This window comes from Nannospalax galili, unplaced genomic scaffold (genome assembly GCF_000622305.1).
Source record: "Nannospalax galili isolate Female #2095 unplaced genomic scaffold, S.galili_v1.0 scaffold1270, whole genome shotgun sequence".
NCBI lineage: Eukaryota > Metazoa > Chordata > Mammalia > Rodentia > Spalacidae > Nannospalax > Nannospalax galili.
This window is the reverse complement of record NW_008328301.1, coordinates 149,058-164,557: the sequence shown is the minus strand read 5'-3', so window position 1 is coordinate 164,557 and position 15,500 is coordinate 149,058. Positions and strand designations below refer to the sequence as shown.

Genomic DNA, 15,500 nt, shown 5'->3' with positions numbered 1-15,500 from the left:
ACAAAAATTTTAAGAAACAGCAGAGGAAACAAATGGTAGGGCCGACAGTGGCCACCCACTGGCAGGGACTGTGAAGCATCGCATCCATGGGGCTGCCGGAATGCACGGGGCACTTGGGAGAGGATGAGAAGCCATCCTTAGAGCACAATGACACAGGACAAGAGGCCTTGGAGGACAGGGTGGCCAACAGCATTGGGAGGCTGTAGGAAGATGGGAGAAGGAAGTGTTAGGGGAGTGAAATGAGGTTCAGTTGGTAGAGTGCTTGCCTAATGCGCATGAGCCCCTGGCCTCCATTCCCTAGCACCATATAAACAAGGCATGGTCATGCACGCCTGTGATCCCTGCACTGGCTAGAGGCAGGAGGATCCTGAGTTGAAGGTATTCCTTGGCTACATAGTGAATTCAAGACCAGCCTGGGCTACCTGAGACCCTGTCTGAAAAAAAAAAAAAAAGAAAGAAAGAAAGAAAGAAAGAAAGAAAGAAAGAAAGAAAGAAAGAAAGAAAGAAAGAAAGGAGAAAGTAAATAGAAGCCACATGGAGTCACTTAGAACCAAACAGAAAATGTGGTCAGTTTCTGATCACATGCATCTTATGTTTGTTTGCTTGCTTGTTTTGAGACAGGGTCTCACTATGCAGCCCCAGCTGACCTAGAACTCTCTACCTTGATCTCACAACCATTCGCCTGCCTCAGTCTCCTGAGTACTGGGATTAAAGGCATGTGCCACACACATGTATCTTATTGTGTATCTTACTGTGTATCTTATTGGGCTGTGGCATTCCACCTCTACCCCAGCTCCAGCACATAGTGGATCCTCAATAAACGCTTACTGGATGCAAACAACATCTTTTAGATGTGTGCTTTACATGATCGTGCTGGGCTAGCCTGGATCTCTGGAATGCATTGGTTCCATGGGTGCTGTGTCTCCATGGAAAACCCACACAGTGGGCCACCTCCAAAGTCTCCCCTCTGCACTTCTCTGCACCTTGACCTTGATTCCTCCCAGCAACCTGCTCTCTAGTGACAATGACATCTAGGACAGCAGTACATACCTCATGGGCCACTAGGGAACTCCGTGGGATCATGGAGGGCAGGCATGGCACCTGGTACTTATTTCTGTCACTTTATCCACAGTGTCTTTTTTTTTTTTTTTTTTTTTTGAGACAGGGTCTCCCTGTAGCCCCAGCTGTCCTGGACCTCACTATGTAGACCAGGCCAGCCTTGAACTCACAGAGATCCTCCTGCCTCTGCCTCCCAAGTGCTGAGACTAAAGGCGTGCACCACCACACCCAGCATCCACAGTGTCTTTATCAACAAGATAACAAGAGTCTCCCCACTCTGTTAGGCCAGGTGGCTTGGCATTACTTTCTCAGCCAAGCCCAAGGAAGTGATTACACTAAAACTCCAGATTCTGGGAATTTTTAACGCCTTCCTCTGGAACACTGATGGGGGTGAAAGTTATTGGAGAAGTTTGCATTTCTTATCAAGCCCCATTAGGTGGCCCTCTGGGCGGGGCGGGGGGTGGTGATGATTAGGGCAGGGCAGAAAGTATTTAACGAGCAGCAAGCAGTTCTCCACAAAGCTGCCAGACCAGAACTCACTTCTCCTGAGTATCTTAAGCCCAGGAAGGAAATCATGAAATGGCTTGGAGTCTTTGGGCTTGTAGCCCTCTCGGAGTGCTTGGTAACGTAAGTGTGGGACAGGTGGCCATCAGCTGCCTTTCTGGGATTTTTTCCTCACCCTTGAATCCTCTGAGGCTCTTATTCCCCTGCCCATCCAGGGGATAGAAGGAAACAGAATTTGGTAGAATCTTCATAAGGCTCAGGTGTCCATTCATCAGATACTTTGCCATGTGCAATGGAAGGGCCCAGAAGTCTTAGGGGTAAACCTGCAGGGCTGCCCAACTCCAAAGGCACAAGTCATATCATGGGCTGTGTGAATGTCACTCCCCCGAACTGTTCAGTGTGCAGCCTTGTGGGTAATGGGGTTTTTTCTGTAATACTGAGCAAGAAATGCCACACGGGTTTTTCTGGGGGGCGGGGGGGCGTCAAACCAAGTGTCCTTTATTAGCTAGCTAGCTAGCAAGCCGGTGGTCAGAGAGAGGGCTTGTGCCCAAGAGAACTCTCAACCCCGAGAAGCAGGACAGAGTTTGTAAAGCTTAAAACCACAATGACATCATGCCAGGTGCAAGTCAGATAACAAAAATTCATCAAACCAAGAGCAGGTCAGCAATCAAAGGAGTTTTCGGTACTTCATTTAGAGAATATGTTTTCTCAGAATTATTGAAATGTTAACCTGATCGCTCTGAAATGTTGACATCCTGATCATCCTACCTGGCTAACGGTGGACAGCAAGGGAACTGGAGTAATGGAGTGGTTAACTGTGATCAGTGGGGAAGGGGAGTGATGCAATCAAGGGTGCAATAAAGCATAGAATGTAGCTAGTTAACTAGTTAGGGGAAGTGGGGAGGAGGGTCATTCCAACTAGTTCAGTTTCTATCTAGAAATAGCATTCTACTCTTCTAGATCTCCCTCTCTCTCTCCCTCCCTCTCCCTCTCCCTCTCCCTCTTCCTCTCCCTCTCTCCCTCTCTCCCTCTCTCCCTCTCATTTCTCCTGTATCTCTCCTCCCTCTCTGGGGTCCACAGAATTCAGTCTTGACTCACATTTCTCAGGCCTCTTCACTTTCCTAAATGCTTCCAGCTGGGTATGGTGATGCTCGCCTGTAATCTCAGCACCTGGGAGGTAGAGGCAGGAGGCTCAAAAGTTCAAGGGCATCCTAGCCTACATATTGAGTTTGAGGCCAGCCCTGTCTCAAAAAGGGGGTGGGGGCTACTTCCTTAGACCCAGCTTAACAATAACAAACCAGGTGACCACAACTGAGTCACAAATTCCCTACATCTCAGGTTCTTCCCACTAAAAAGAAGATATTGCTTAGTGTGTGCAAGGCTCTGGGCTCCATCGCCAGTGCCAAAAAGAGAAGAGGGGTGCTGGAGAGGTGGCTCAGTGGCTAAGAGTGCTTCTTGCTCTTGTTCCCAGCATCCATGTCTGGCAGCTCACAACTGCCTAGAGTTCCATGTCCAAGGGATCTGATGCCCACTTCTGGCTTCTGAGGGCATTCCCCCCCCCACACACACACATAAATTTTCTTAAAAATTCTGTTTCTAAAAGAGAGAAATGACAAAGAGGGCAACCCGCCAATCTTCCTCCCTTCCTTGCAGGGTGCTTTGGAAAAGACACTGGGTGGTGGGAAGAGCAACAGTGATGATTGACACTGTCAGGGCCCACTAGATGGCAGGTGCATCCTGTCATCCTACCCACCCCCAACATTCCATCTGAGGGGTGTTAGCATCCTACCCTCTACAGAGAGAGGAAACTGAGGCTAAGAGTGGTCCCCTGATCTGCTTGAGAGAGAATAGAACCTAGATCCAACCCCAGGCCCACTGTCACTGTACTCCCACTGTGTCAGGTGTCCTGTTCTGGTAACAAGGTAACTCTTGGAAAACCATCTGTGCAATTTCAGTGCAAGGTGTGGCACCCCCTGGCAGCTGTCTCTTACTTGGTTTCCTTCCCAATGCTCCTTTAAAGAATTCCCCTGATGAAAGTTAAGTCCATGCGAGAAAACCTGCGGGAAAGCCACATGCTGAAGGACTACCTGGAGAAGTATCCACACAGCCGCGCCCACATGCTTCTTGAGCAGCGACAGAAGCCAGCAGTACCTTACGAGCCCATGAGAAACTACCTGGACGTGAGTGTGGTGCAGCTAGGGCTCAAGAGCACTGCCTAGGGCTCCTGCCCAGCACTGAAGCCTCTGTGGGGAATACTGCATGACAAAGGGCAGAAGGGGCTGGGATGGCTCAGCTGGTAAGAGTACTTGCTGCTTAAGCTTGAGGACCTCAGCTTCCCCCAAAAAAAAAAAAAAAAAAAAAAAAAAAAAAAAAAGGGCAGGTGTAGTCACACAGGCCTATAACCCTAGTGCTGGGGCAGGAGGGGATAGGGCAGAAACAGGAGGATGGCTGGCACTTGCTGCCCACCAGCCTAGCTCCAGGTTCAGTGAGAGACCTTTTCTCAAAGGAATAAAGTGGACAGAGCAGGACACCTAACATTCACCTCTGTCCTCTATTTGCACATATTTGCACACACATGCACATACACACACACACACACACACACAAAAAAAAAAAAAAGTTTGTTTTTTTTTAAGGGTGAGGTGCAGGGACTTCTTCCCTGAGAAGAAAGCTTTCCTATCGTTCTGGGGCTCTGCTGTTGGACCTAGCAATGACCAGTTGCCACCTCATACAGCCTAGTCAGGGAAACCCATGGAGAACAAACAATGTCAGCTGGCCATGGCAGTATGTGCCTATGATCCCTGCACTCAGGAGGCTGAGGCAGAAGGATCACAAGTTGGAGGCCAGCCTGAGACTACATAGTAAGATCCTGTCAAAAAAAAACAAGGAACGAGGTATGGTGGCACAAGCCTTTAATTCCAGCACTCAGGACACAGAGGCAGACAGATCTCTGTGAGATTGAGGACAACCTGGTCTACATAGTGAGTTCCAGGCCACATGGGGCTATAGGGAGGCCCTGTCTAAAAAAAAACATGAAAAAAGGGGGGGCTAGGGGAATGGTTCAGTGGTTAAGAGCACTGGCTACTCTTGCAGAGGACCTAGGTTCAGTTCCCAGCACCCACATGGGTATCCAATGCTCTCTTCTGGCCTCTATGGGCATTGCACCAACACAGGTGCACTTACATGCATACATATACATTAAGTCAAAAATAAATAAAAAGTCAGTGGTGCATGCCAGCAGAGGAAGATCTTAGTTCAAGGCCAACCTGGTCTACGTGGTGAGCTCAATCCAGGTTAGCCAGTGGAGACATAGAGAGACCCTTTCTCAAAAGAAAAAAAAAAAGGGGGGGGAAGAAATGAGGGAGGAAGGAGGCAAAGGGGGAAGAAATAGTGAGAAGGCTGGCTGAGTGGTCTTGATACTAAATATTTTGACTTTTGAGAAAGCAAAGAGTACAGGGGTCTGGGGTGACCCAAGAGGGCTGCCTGGAGGAGGCACTCAGGTTGGGCCCTGAGGGGTGGAAAGAATTTGAAAGCTTTGGAGGAGGAAGGAAAGCTCCCAAGTAGAAACCCTGGTTTGAACAGAGGCTTGGCAATTAGACACCCCTGTGGAGGTAGGTGTACCCAGGGGAATAGGCAGGCCAGCCACACCCCTCCTCTCCCGCAGCTGGTCTACATTGGCATCATCAGCATTGGCACACCCCCTCAGGAGTTCAAGGTCGTCCTGGACACTGGCTCTGCTGACCTGTGGGTGCCATCCATCTACTGCACCAGTCCAGCCTGTGGTGAGCACCCTGGCCCATCCCTTCCCTGCCCTGAAGCAACCCTCCCATCCCAACCGACCTGAGGGTCACCTCTGCCTGTGTCTGCAGCTCACCACAAGGTCTTCAACCCTCTGCTCTCCTCCACATTCCTGGTCTCTGGCCGGCCTGTGAACGTTGCCTATGGCTCAGGACAGATGTCAGGATTTCTTGCCTATGACACTGTGATGGTAACTCGGGTATCAGAGGCTGTGACAGGGCTGGCCTTGGGTGTGACCACTGCCTGCAGGGCCAGAGGCAGGGTCAGCTGGGAGTGCCCTCCTGCCCCACCTGGCTGCTCACCTTGTAGGGTTATGTCCTGGGGCACTATCTATTCCTCCCTAGTGAGGGACATTCCAGCTTGTAGGTGCCCAGAGAGCCTTCCTCCAAAGTGAACACAAGGTTGGTTCTGCTAGAATCAGAGAGAAAGGGTTGTGTGAAAACTACTCACTGCACACTGCACACTGCTCCAGGCTGGGCACTTTCTTCATAGACCTTCATCCTCTCAATAAGCCCAAGGCAGATCCCAAGTTCCCAGGCAGGAAAAGCAGAGCACAGATTCAGGAGAGACCTGCTTGATCAATGGGTGCTTACCCTGGGGTGGGGGTGGAGGGCTGGGAAACCTTGGAGGATTAACAAAATCCCCAAGCGTGTGCGCGCACGCGCGCGCGCACACACACACACACACACACACACACACACAAGAATGTTTCCCAGTCTGATTTTTCCTAAGAACCCTGGGGACTTAGCCAGGCACAATGTTGCATCTTTAATTCATCACTCAGGAGGCAGAGGCAGGTAGATCTCTGTGAATTCAAGGCCAGTCTGGTCTACATAATGAGTTCCAGCCACTGTTACATAGTGAGGATTTGTCTCAGCAAAACAAAACAAAAAACCTGGTAGCTGTTTGCTATAACAGGCTTCCATCTCCCAAAGGGGCAGAAAAGACCTCCTTGGGCAATGCCCCTAAGGAGATGATACTGTCCTCCATTTATCCTCTACTTGGAACCTTCTGGTCACACTCAGAATCTCAGTCTCCCTTAATCTCTATTAAGGTGAGATATTATCGGGGGTTCAGAGGTTGGTGACAACTCACATCACTACACAGGAGCTACCCACCCACTCCTGCCTAGGAGACACATCTGAGTGGCCCATGGCATGGCCCAGAGTCAGTTCTCCCCTGTGAGGCAGGCCATTTCCTCTCCCACTCCCACCCAAGCCCAGCTGCAATCCTATCCCCAATTCCAGAGCCTTATGTGTGGGCACCTTCTTCTCCCACAGATTGGGGGCCTCACAGTTGTGGCCCAGGCCTTTGGCCTGAGCCTGGAGGAGCTAGGCAGTTTCATGAAATATGCAGTCTTTGATGGCGTCCTAGGGCTGAGCTACCCCAGCCTCAGCCTTCAGGGAATCACACCTGTCTTTGACAACCTGTGGACACAGGGCCTCATTTCCCAGAACCTCTTTGCCTTCTACCTAAGCAGGTGAGTGTGCACCAGACCAGCCCTTTCCCGGGCCTGGCTGGAAGACATGTCCAGTTGCATATAAAATTGCTGGCTCTCTGATCCTGAAGATTCCTTAGCCATAGTCTGGTCCAGGAGTCAGCCTTTTGGCCTGGGAACCAAAGCTAGTCCACCATCTGTTTTTGTAAATAACGTTTTATTGGAGCATAAACCCCATTCATCCATTTCCTCATCTGGCAATGGAAGGGACTGAACCAAAGGAGTCAGGAAATTCTCCATATGTGATTGTTAGTACTGGAGGCTTTCATGCTGGGGGACATTCATCCCTACTGCATGGCTCAGTGCTACCATGTGGGGTGGAGTGGTGTGTGTGATGTGTGTGTGTGTGTGTGTGTGTGTGTGTGTGTGATGTGTGTGATGTGGTGTATGTGTGTAGTGTGTATGGTGTATGTGTGTGGTATGTGTGTAGTGTGACATATATGTGTAGTATGCATAGTGTGTGTATGGTGTGTGTGTATTGTGTGTGGTGTGTGTGATATGTGTATGTGTATGTAGTGTAGTGTGTATGTGTGTGGTGTGATATATGTGTGTAGTGTGTATGGTGTGTGGTGTGTGAGGTGTATGTGGTGTATGGTGTGATGTATATGTGTACTGTGTCATGTGTGTGGTATGATGTGTGTGGTGTGTATGGTGTGTCATATATATGTTGTGTGTGTGGCGTGTATGGTGTGTGATGGGTGTGGTGTGTCTATGTGTACGATATGGTATGTGTGGTGTGGTGTATGGTATGTATGTGTGTGTGGTATGTGTTTGTGTGTCTGTATGGGCACTCGTACATATGTGTGTGGTTGAGGCTGTGGGTGTCCCACCTCTACAGGAAGATGTTAATTAAGTAAGCTGTTCAACCTTTCTCTGCCCTTTGGGAACACTCAAATCCAGTTCACTGAGACGAGCAGAGGCAACCTTTACGACAGGAAACGGGGCGTGTGCAAGGACCTCAAGGAGAAATCAGTGTGAATCAGCAAGAAGGCCAGGGTGTCTGGAGCTCTGGTTTACACTAAGTGACAGGGGGAACCTCTGGGAAATGGTTAATTCAGGCAGAGACATGATATGATCTGTGCTTTGTTTTACCTTTTAATTTTTAATTGACAAGCAATACTTGTATAAATGTGCTGGCTCAGTGTGACACTTGACGTGTTGTGGTGAGCGAGTCAGGGCAGTCAGAATGCAGCTATGTCTTTATTTCTGTTTGGATGCCATTTTTGTTTGCATTTGTTTTATGAGTTTTTTGTTTTGTTTTGTTTTGTTGGTCTTTTTGAGACAGGGTCTCCCTATAGCCCCAGCTGTCCTGGAACTCACTATGTAGACCAGGCAGGCCTTGAACTCACAGAGATCCACCTGCCTCTGCCTCCTGAGTGCTGGGATTAAAGGCGTGTGCCACCATGCCCTGCCCGTTTTATGTATTTTTTTAAATGAATTTATTTTTATTTTATGTGTATGAGTGTTTTACATGCATGTAAGTGCACCTGTGCATGCAATGCCCACAGAAGCCAGAAGAGGGCATTAGCCAGAGGGAACTGGAGTTAACAGATAGTTGTTAGCCTCTGTGTGGATGCTGGGAACCAAACTACCAAGCCATCTCTCCAGATTTTTGTTTTTATTTTTTGCGACAGTGTCTCACTCTTTAGCTCAGGCTGGTCACAAACTCACTGTGTAGCCCAGGCTGTCCTCAAATTCATGGCAATGTCCTGCTTCAGCCTCCTGAGGGCTGGGATTACACTATGCCTGGCTTGGATTAATGTTTCCAGACCCTCATACTAGTACCACTGGAGAATGACTACAGGGAGAGGTGGGAGTTGGGAGTGAGGAAAGACGTGGAGTACAGGCTTGCTTTGAAGGAAGAGGCCTCACAGTTGATAATGGGCATTTCTTCTTTCACTAAGATTTTACTAGGACCAATTGTGTAACTTGCACAATTTGTAAAGTAATGTGGGGCTTTTGATCAAGAAGCCTCGAGAAATTTAGGTAGGCAAGAGCAGAGGCACCAGATTCCCTGCCCATGAAGCCAACCCTGTGTGCACTAGAAAGTTCTTAGCCACCCTGGGCCTTAGTGTGCTGGAAATTGACAGACTAGACAGGTGGAGGTCAGAACCCTCTTGACACAGCATCTTCTAACTGCACAGTTGTTTAGAAGGACCCAAGCACTCCATGGAATGGTGGGGTGGTCAGAGCCCAGCTCTATAGCCAACTGTTCAAACCTCAGCTTTGGGGACTGGAGAGAAGGCTCAGCAGTTAAGAGCACCAGCTGCCCTTGCAGAGAACCCAGGTTCGGTTTCCAGCATCTACATGGTAGCTAACATCCGTGACTCCAGTTCCAAGGGATCTGACGCCCTCTTCTGGCCTCCTCTGGCATTGCATGCATGTGATACACCTATATACATGCAACAGAACACTCATACACATAAAATTAAAATAGGATTTATTTTTTTGACACAGGGTTTCCCTTTAGTCCCAGCTGGCCTGAAACTCACTATATAGACCAGGTTGGCCTTGGTCTCACAGAAATCTGCCTGCCTCTGTCTCCTGAGTGCTAGGATTAAAGGTGTACACCACCATGCCTGGCTAAAAAAAATAAATTTAAAAAAATTAAATTCAAACCTCAGCTGGGTGTGGTAGCACACGCCTTTAATCCCAGCACTCAGGAGGCAGAGGCAGGCAGATCTCTGTGAGTTCAAGGCCAGCCTGGTCTACATAGTAAGTTTCAGGCCAGTTGGGGCTACAGGGAGACCCTGTCTCAAAAAGACCAAAAAAAAAAAAAAATCAAACCTCAGCTTTGAATGATGACTCATGTGCACGCCTTAGCTCTGGCTGGCTGTGAACTCACTATGTAGCCCAGGCTGGCCTCAAATTTGTGACTATGATCCTGCCTCAGCCTCCTGAGGGCTGGGATTACAGGGTAAGCTATTACTCAGGTCATTTACCTTGTGACCAACCTGAAGCAGGCAGTCATCCCTCGTTGCCTAACTTCTTCTGCCTGAGAAGTAGAGCTACTAGGAGGGCTGCTCCACGGGTGGGGGGGGGTGATAAACCAGCAGTGATAAGCAAGGCTGGCCAGGGCTGGGATGCTGCTAAGCCCAAGAGACCTAGCCCCTAATCTCTAACAGTGAACTGTCCCTCTTCTGCCTCCCTCTAGCAAGGATGAGAAGAGCAGTGTGCTAATGCTGGGCGGAGTGGACCCCTCCTACTACAGTGGAGAGCTTCACTGGGTGCCCGTGTCCAAACCTGGCTACTGGCAGTTAGCCGTGGACAGGTAAGTGTCTACCTGATTCCTGCCCTGGGATCTGGGATGCCATCCCACATATGTACACACACACACACACGCGCACACACACACACACACATGCACAGACACACATTTAGACACAGGGAGTCACACACCGGCCCATGACATGGAGTCATAAGACATAGTCACATGAACATAGATACATGCACTCACACGTAGACATGTACAGTCATAGACACACATTCAGCTCCCCCCACAGACACACACAAACACACACTCCTCACAGCCACACATCTGTAAGCCTTTCAGGCCTCCTCAGCAAGATTGCAGCAAGAGAAAGTGAGTCAGACCTGGATTCGGAGCCCTAAAAGGACAGGAAACCTATAGATATGGGCAGGCAGAGGTGTCCAGAAAAGACCCACATAGAATGGGATGGGTTGGAAAAAATGTCTGAGCACCTTTAGATGGGATGGAGGGGGATGGGATGATATCACCTAGGTTCAATGAATGACCGTCATCTGGGTTTGCCCAGGACTTGGGGCTTCCAGTACAAAGCAGGCAAAGTCCTGGGCCCTCAGGGAGGTTTATCATCACAGGGAACAGATAGCCAGGAGCAGAGATCCACTCTGATATGAAAGAGACAGAGAGAGAGAGAGAGAGAGAGAGAGAGAGAGAGAGAGAGAGACAGACAGACAGACAGACAGACAGACATACAGCAGGCTCGGGGGCAGGGACAGAGAGCAGGGCACCCTGAACTGCCTGAGAACGTGGGGACAAGAGCAGAGCTGACACTATAGTCACAAATGGAAGCTTAAGCCTGTTTTGGAGGCATCAGCAGTCTGACCATCTGCATGGGCTTCCCGGGCACTGCCTGGGTGGGGGCGTCAGCATCAAGGGGGTCTGCTTGAGAGATGGCCTCTCCTGCAGTAGCCAGATGCTCCTCTTTCTGCCACAGAATGTCTGACTCCTGAGGATGCCTCCCTGCATTCTGAGGCCATGGAATTAGTCAGATACAGGCCCAGGGCTCCAATTGTACCTTGTTCACGCCCCCGATTCATTCACTCACACAACATACACTGAGCTTCACTGTATGAGGCACCTGAGGGAGGCACTTAGTGACCTTATCATCTATATGGCAGGTGTACACAAATCAGGGAATCCCACGAATAATGAATCACCATTCCATTATCCACTAGAAATGAATAAGGGAGGATAAGGGAGAGTGTAGGGGACCAAGAGACGGGCTGGATGGAGTTTGAAGGGAGGCATCTCTGGAAAGATGACGATTAAGCTGAAGTCTGGGAAATGAGGAGAAAGCAGCCCAGACTCAGAGAGCATGTGCAAAGGCCTGGAGGAAAGCCAATGTGGTAACATGCAGCTGTAATTCCAGCTACTCAGGAGACTGAAGCAGAGGGATCACTTGAGCCCAGGAGTTTGTAAATAAATAACTATAAACAAATAAGAAAGTCAAAGAAGGGTTGTGTGATCATGCAGGGGGATGGAGCTGAAGCCAGCCAGGGAAGGGGAGGGGAGGGTTATGGGGTGTCCCTGACATCTCCTTTGGCTTTTACCTCTCAGCATCTCCATGAATGGGGAAATCATCGCCTGTGGTGGTGGCTGCCAGGGCATTATAGACACAGGGACCTCCTTGCTGACTGGCCCACGTAACTCAATCCTCAATATCCAGAATCTCATCAGTGCTGAGGCTTCCAATGATGAGGTAAAGGGACATGCTGGAAAGTCACCCTGGGCTCCCTATACACTGGTGCTGCTGCAGTAGTAGCTGGGCCAACCTCCCAACTTTCTCTCTCTCTCTAACAGTATGTCCTCAACTGCAACTCCATCAACACCCTATCTGACATAGTCTACACCATCAGTGCTGTTACCTACCCGGTGCCAGCCAGTGCCTATATCCGGAAGGTGAGGGAACACACATTGGGGGCTGGTCCTCAAAGCCAAGAATCCCCTTCCTCCTCCCATGAATGCTGAGGGGTCAGCAGGGTGTGGTGGCACAGATCTGGAACCGTAGCACTCAAGTGAGGTGGAGGCAGGAAAATCAGGAGTTCAAAGCCAGCCTTGGCTAAGTGAGACCCTGCCTAAAACACACACACACACACACACACACACACACACACACACACATGAGGGATCAGCCATGTACCAGAAACAAGGTGATGGGACAATAAGGCTTCTGTCCCTAAGGAGCTTTGAGAGTTTCATGAGGTTTCTCTAATGCAAGAACATAGAAAGTTAGCTGCAGCAAAGAACTAGTGACAGGTGGCGTTGACTGAGGACTGTCCTACTATGATTATTTTTTTAATATTTTATTATTTTTATTTTATGTGTATAAGTGTATTGCCTGCATGTATGTGAGTGCACCCATGTCGTACATTGCCACGGAGGTCAGAAGAGGGCTTCGGATTCCCCTGGAACTGGAGTTCAGGATGGTTCGTAGCCACAATGTGGGTGTTGGGAATCGAACCCAGGTCCTCTGCAAGAGCAATCCGTGCTCTTAACCACTGAGCCATCTCTCCAGCCCCCCTACTATGATTATTAACAGTTCTCCCTTTCCATATCAAGAGTATCCTGGCTTGGATGACAAACTATAAGATTACCTGGATCCCAGGCCACAACCACACTATGGTGTGTGCCAGTTCCCCTTCTATGACCTATAGCATCAGCCCTTCCCTCTGTGGGGTGCTTAGGCTATGAGATGAACAGAGGGTGCACAGGGCCTACAGCACCCTGAAGATAGTGCAGTTCCCCCTGGAGGCCAGTTCTAAAAGAAGACTGTGAGGAGGAGGAGGAGGAAATGGGTGCCACTGTTTCCCAGGGTTGCAGAGGCAGCATGAGGGTGGCTTGGAGTGGGGCAGGTCTAGATGGCCCTTAGCAAGCAGATGGAACCCAAGGAACCATGCATGGAGGTGGCTGGGCTAGATGAATTTGTAGACCAGGGGCATGGAGGAGAGTGAGCCAGCCCAGCACTTGGTAACTGAACTGTGGAGGGTAGACGTACTCCATCTCAGGGCTGCCTAAAGGGGCTGCAGGAACTTACCACTTAGGGGGAGAAGGAAAAGAGGGGGCAGCCAACTGAGCCAGGGTTGGAGGAAAGAAATGGTAGGATGTGGGGGGAGCTTCAAGGAGTTCTGGTCCTGGCTGAGCAACCCACTACTGAAGGAAGCAGTCAGAGTGGGCTATGTGGCTCCATGACAGGAGGGACATGAAACTGAGAGGCAGCGCTGGGGATGTGGCTCAGTTAGTAGAGTGTTTGCCTACTATGCACTAAGTCCTGGGTTCCATTCCCAGCCCAGCATAAACTGGATGTGGTCATGTGTACTTGGGAGGCTGAGTCAGGAGGATCCAGCTCAAGGTCATTCTCAGCTCCAAGGAAGGGAGGGAGAGAGGGAGGGAAAGAGGGAGGGAGGGAGGAAACTGTGTGGTTGGCAGCCAGCTTCATATAGTGAAGGGATGGCTGGGATGGCTGACCACTCTGTGTTTCCCTCTCCTTCAGGACAATTCACACCATTGCTATAGCAACTTTGAAGAAGGCATAAATGACCAATCTGACCCCGAGATCTGGGTGCTAGGGGACGTTTTCTTGAGGCTGTATTTCACCGTGTTTGATCGGAAGAACAACAGAATTGGCCTTGCTCCTGCCTTGTGAATGCTGGTCCTCCTCAGGGAGTGGCCAGGCATACCCTAACTTAGACTCAAAGGCTAGTGGGGCAGTCCCATCCAGGGGAACTCACCCCAACTATCTGGTGCTCTGGAAAACCCTGTTGTGGGTGGAGAATAAAGATTTCATTCATAACAGTGTTGATTCTAATGGTTGCTCTCTCTGGGTTGAGGAGATATGTTGGGTTGGGATTAGTTTTGTTTTGGTTTATTTTTTGAGACAGGATCTCACTCTATAGTTCAAACTGATTTGGAATTCACTATGTAGCCCAGGCTGGCCTGGAACTTTCAGTACTCATTCTGCCTCGGCCTCTAGAATGCTGAGGTTACAGGCATGAGCCACCTCAACCAGCTAAGGGGCATCAGAATGCCACAATGTAGTCTCCAGAGAAGTCAAATCCTACAGACATGAAGAGACTTAAGGAAGGACACCAGGTAGGTGCAGAAAAGAACATGTGCAAAGAACTCCCATCTGCAACTCTGGAAGTCAAAAGCATCTGTTCCCTCCTCCCTTCCTCTGCTTTGATTCTCTTTCCCTCTCAGCTTCCTCCTATGATTCTTTGGAGGCAAAGAATTCTTCCACAGCCTTGCCCAGATTGGTCCACCTCAAGTCTCATGCCCAGTCCTGAACCAACTATTATGGCCAGAGGGGAATGAAGTGCTATGGTTGGCTCTGCTTGGTCAGATGACCTTGCCTGTGACCTGGGGATGATTGGCAGCTCCTTTTAGAACCACAGGGCTGGAATCAGCAGGAGTAAGTGACAAAATAGTGTTGTCAGAAGGGAGTGCTTGTGATGACCCCAACATCCACCCGCTCCTTATTCAGAAAGATGGCCAAAGGATAATCATTAAAACAGGTTCTGGATGCTGGGCCTGGTGGCACAGGCCTTGTGGAACCCTCCTCCTTGGCCCCCTCCCCTGGACTCCCTAGACCCCTGCCCCTATTTAGGACTAACTGCTCTTTTCGCTTCTGTAAATCGCTTGGCTTGAGGGAAACAGGGACAAACTGCACCGTCTCCATTTTGACTGCTGATTCCTCCATTTTTGTGATATCTCATGGTCATAGACTAGGCAAGCCCGGGCATGTCCAGGGGGCCCAGGCAGGTTTGAGGCCTTATAAGGAATAAACAGGGTCCTCTAGCCCTGAAGATAACAGCACATTCCACAGCCCTGAGGACAGCACCCACCAATGAGAGGCCTCCAAGACTGTAACCAATCAATTCAAAAGTATGTTGGCGGCGTGGGCTCTTTGGACCAATCAAAATATAGCTCTCTTAATTCCCCTCCTCCCTTTGTCTGAAACCTATGAAAAGTTCCCTCCCCCTGCAATCAGGGCTCTCAGACGAACCTACCATGTTAGTTTGATCTGAGAGTCCGAGCTTAAGCCCGAATAAAGACTCTGTTCTTGCATGCTCTCTGGACTCTGTGGTAATTCTTGGGGATCCATTTTCTGGGCACAATAACCTATATTCTCAGCTGCAGGGGAGGCTTAGGCAGGCGGGTGACAATTTCAAGGACTGACTGCCTCTGTAACTTAGTGAGACCCTGTCTCAAATCAAAAAGTGAAAGGTTGGGCTGGAGAGATGGCTCAGAGGATAGCTCTGTCAAAATTGGGCTCTCAGCACCTACACTGGGCAGCTCACAAACTCCTGTGATTCCATCTCCAAGGGATCTAAGGCCCCTTTGGCCTCTACTGGCACTTACACACATATGCAGAGACAA

At 49.6% G+C, this 15,500-nt stretch overlaps 1 protein-coding gene across 1 annotated transcript; it reads left to right on the top strand.

Annotated features, from left to right (window-relative positions):
- The first annotated feature begins 1,633 nt into the window (after positions 1-1,633).
- LOC103725401 (pepsin A-5-like) lies at positions 1,634-13,829 on the top strand. Its single transcript, XM_008822753.2, has 9 exons — positions 1,634-1,686; positions 3,584-3,743; positions 5,228-5,345; positions 5,433-5,551; positions 6,642-6,841; positions 10,014-10,130; positions 11,682-11,823; positions 11,925-12,023; positions 13,615-13,829. The coding sequence occupies exons 1-9, from the start codon at positions 1,634-1,636 to the stop codon at positions 13,765-13,767; spliced, it is 1,161 nt and encodes a 386-aa protein (XP_008820975.1). The 3' UTR covers positions 13,768-13,829.
- Positions 13,830-15,500: the final 1,671 nt, after the last annotated feature.

Coding starts and splice junctions, on each gene's coding strand:
- LOC103725401 (XM_008822753.2), top strand. CDS start 1,634: ATGAAATGGCTTGGAGTCTTTGGGCTTGTAGCCCTCTCGGAGTGCTTG. Junction 3,744..5,227: donor CCATGAGAAACTACCTGGAC/GTGAGTGTGGTG, acceptor CCTCTCCCGCAG/CTGGTCTACATTGGCATCAT. Junction 12,024..13,614: donor CCAGTGCCTATATCCGGAAG/GTGAGGGAACAC, acceptor CCTCTCCTTCAG/GACAATTCACACCATTGCTA.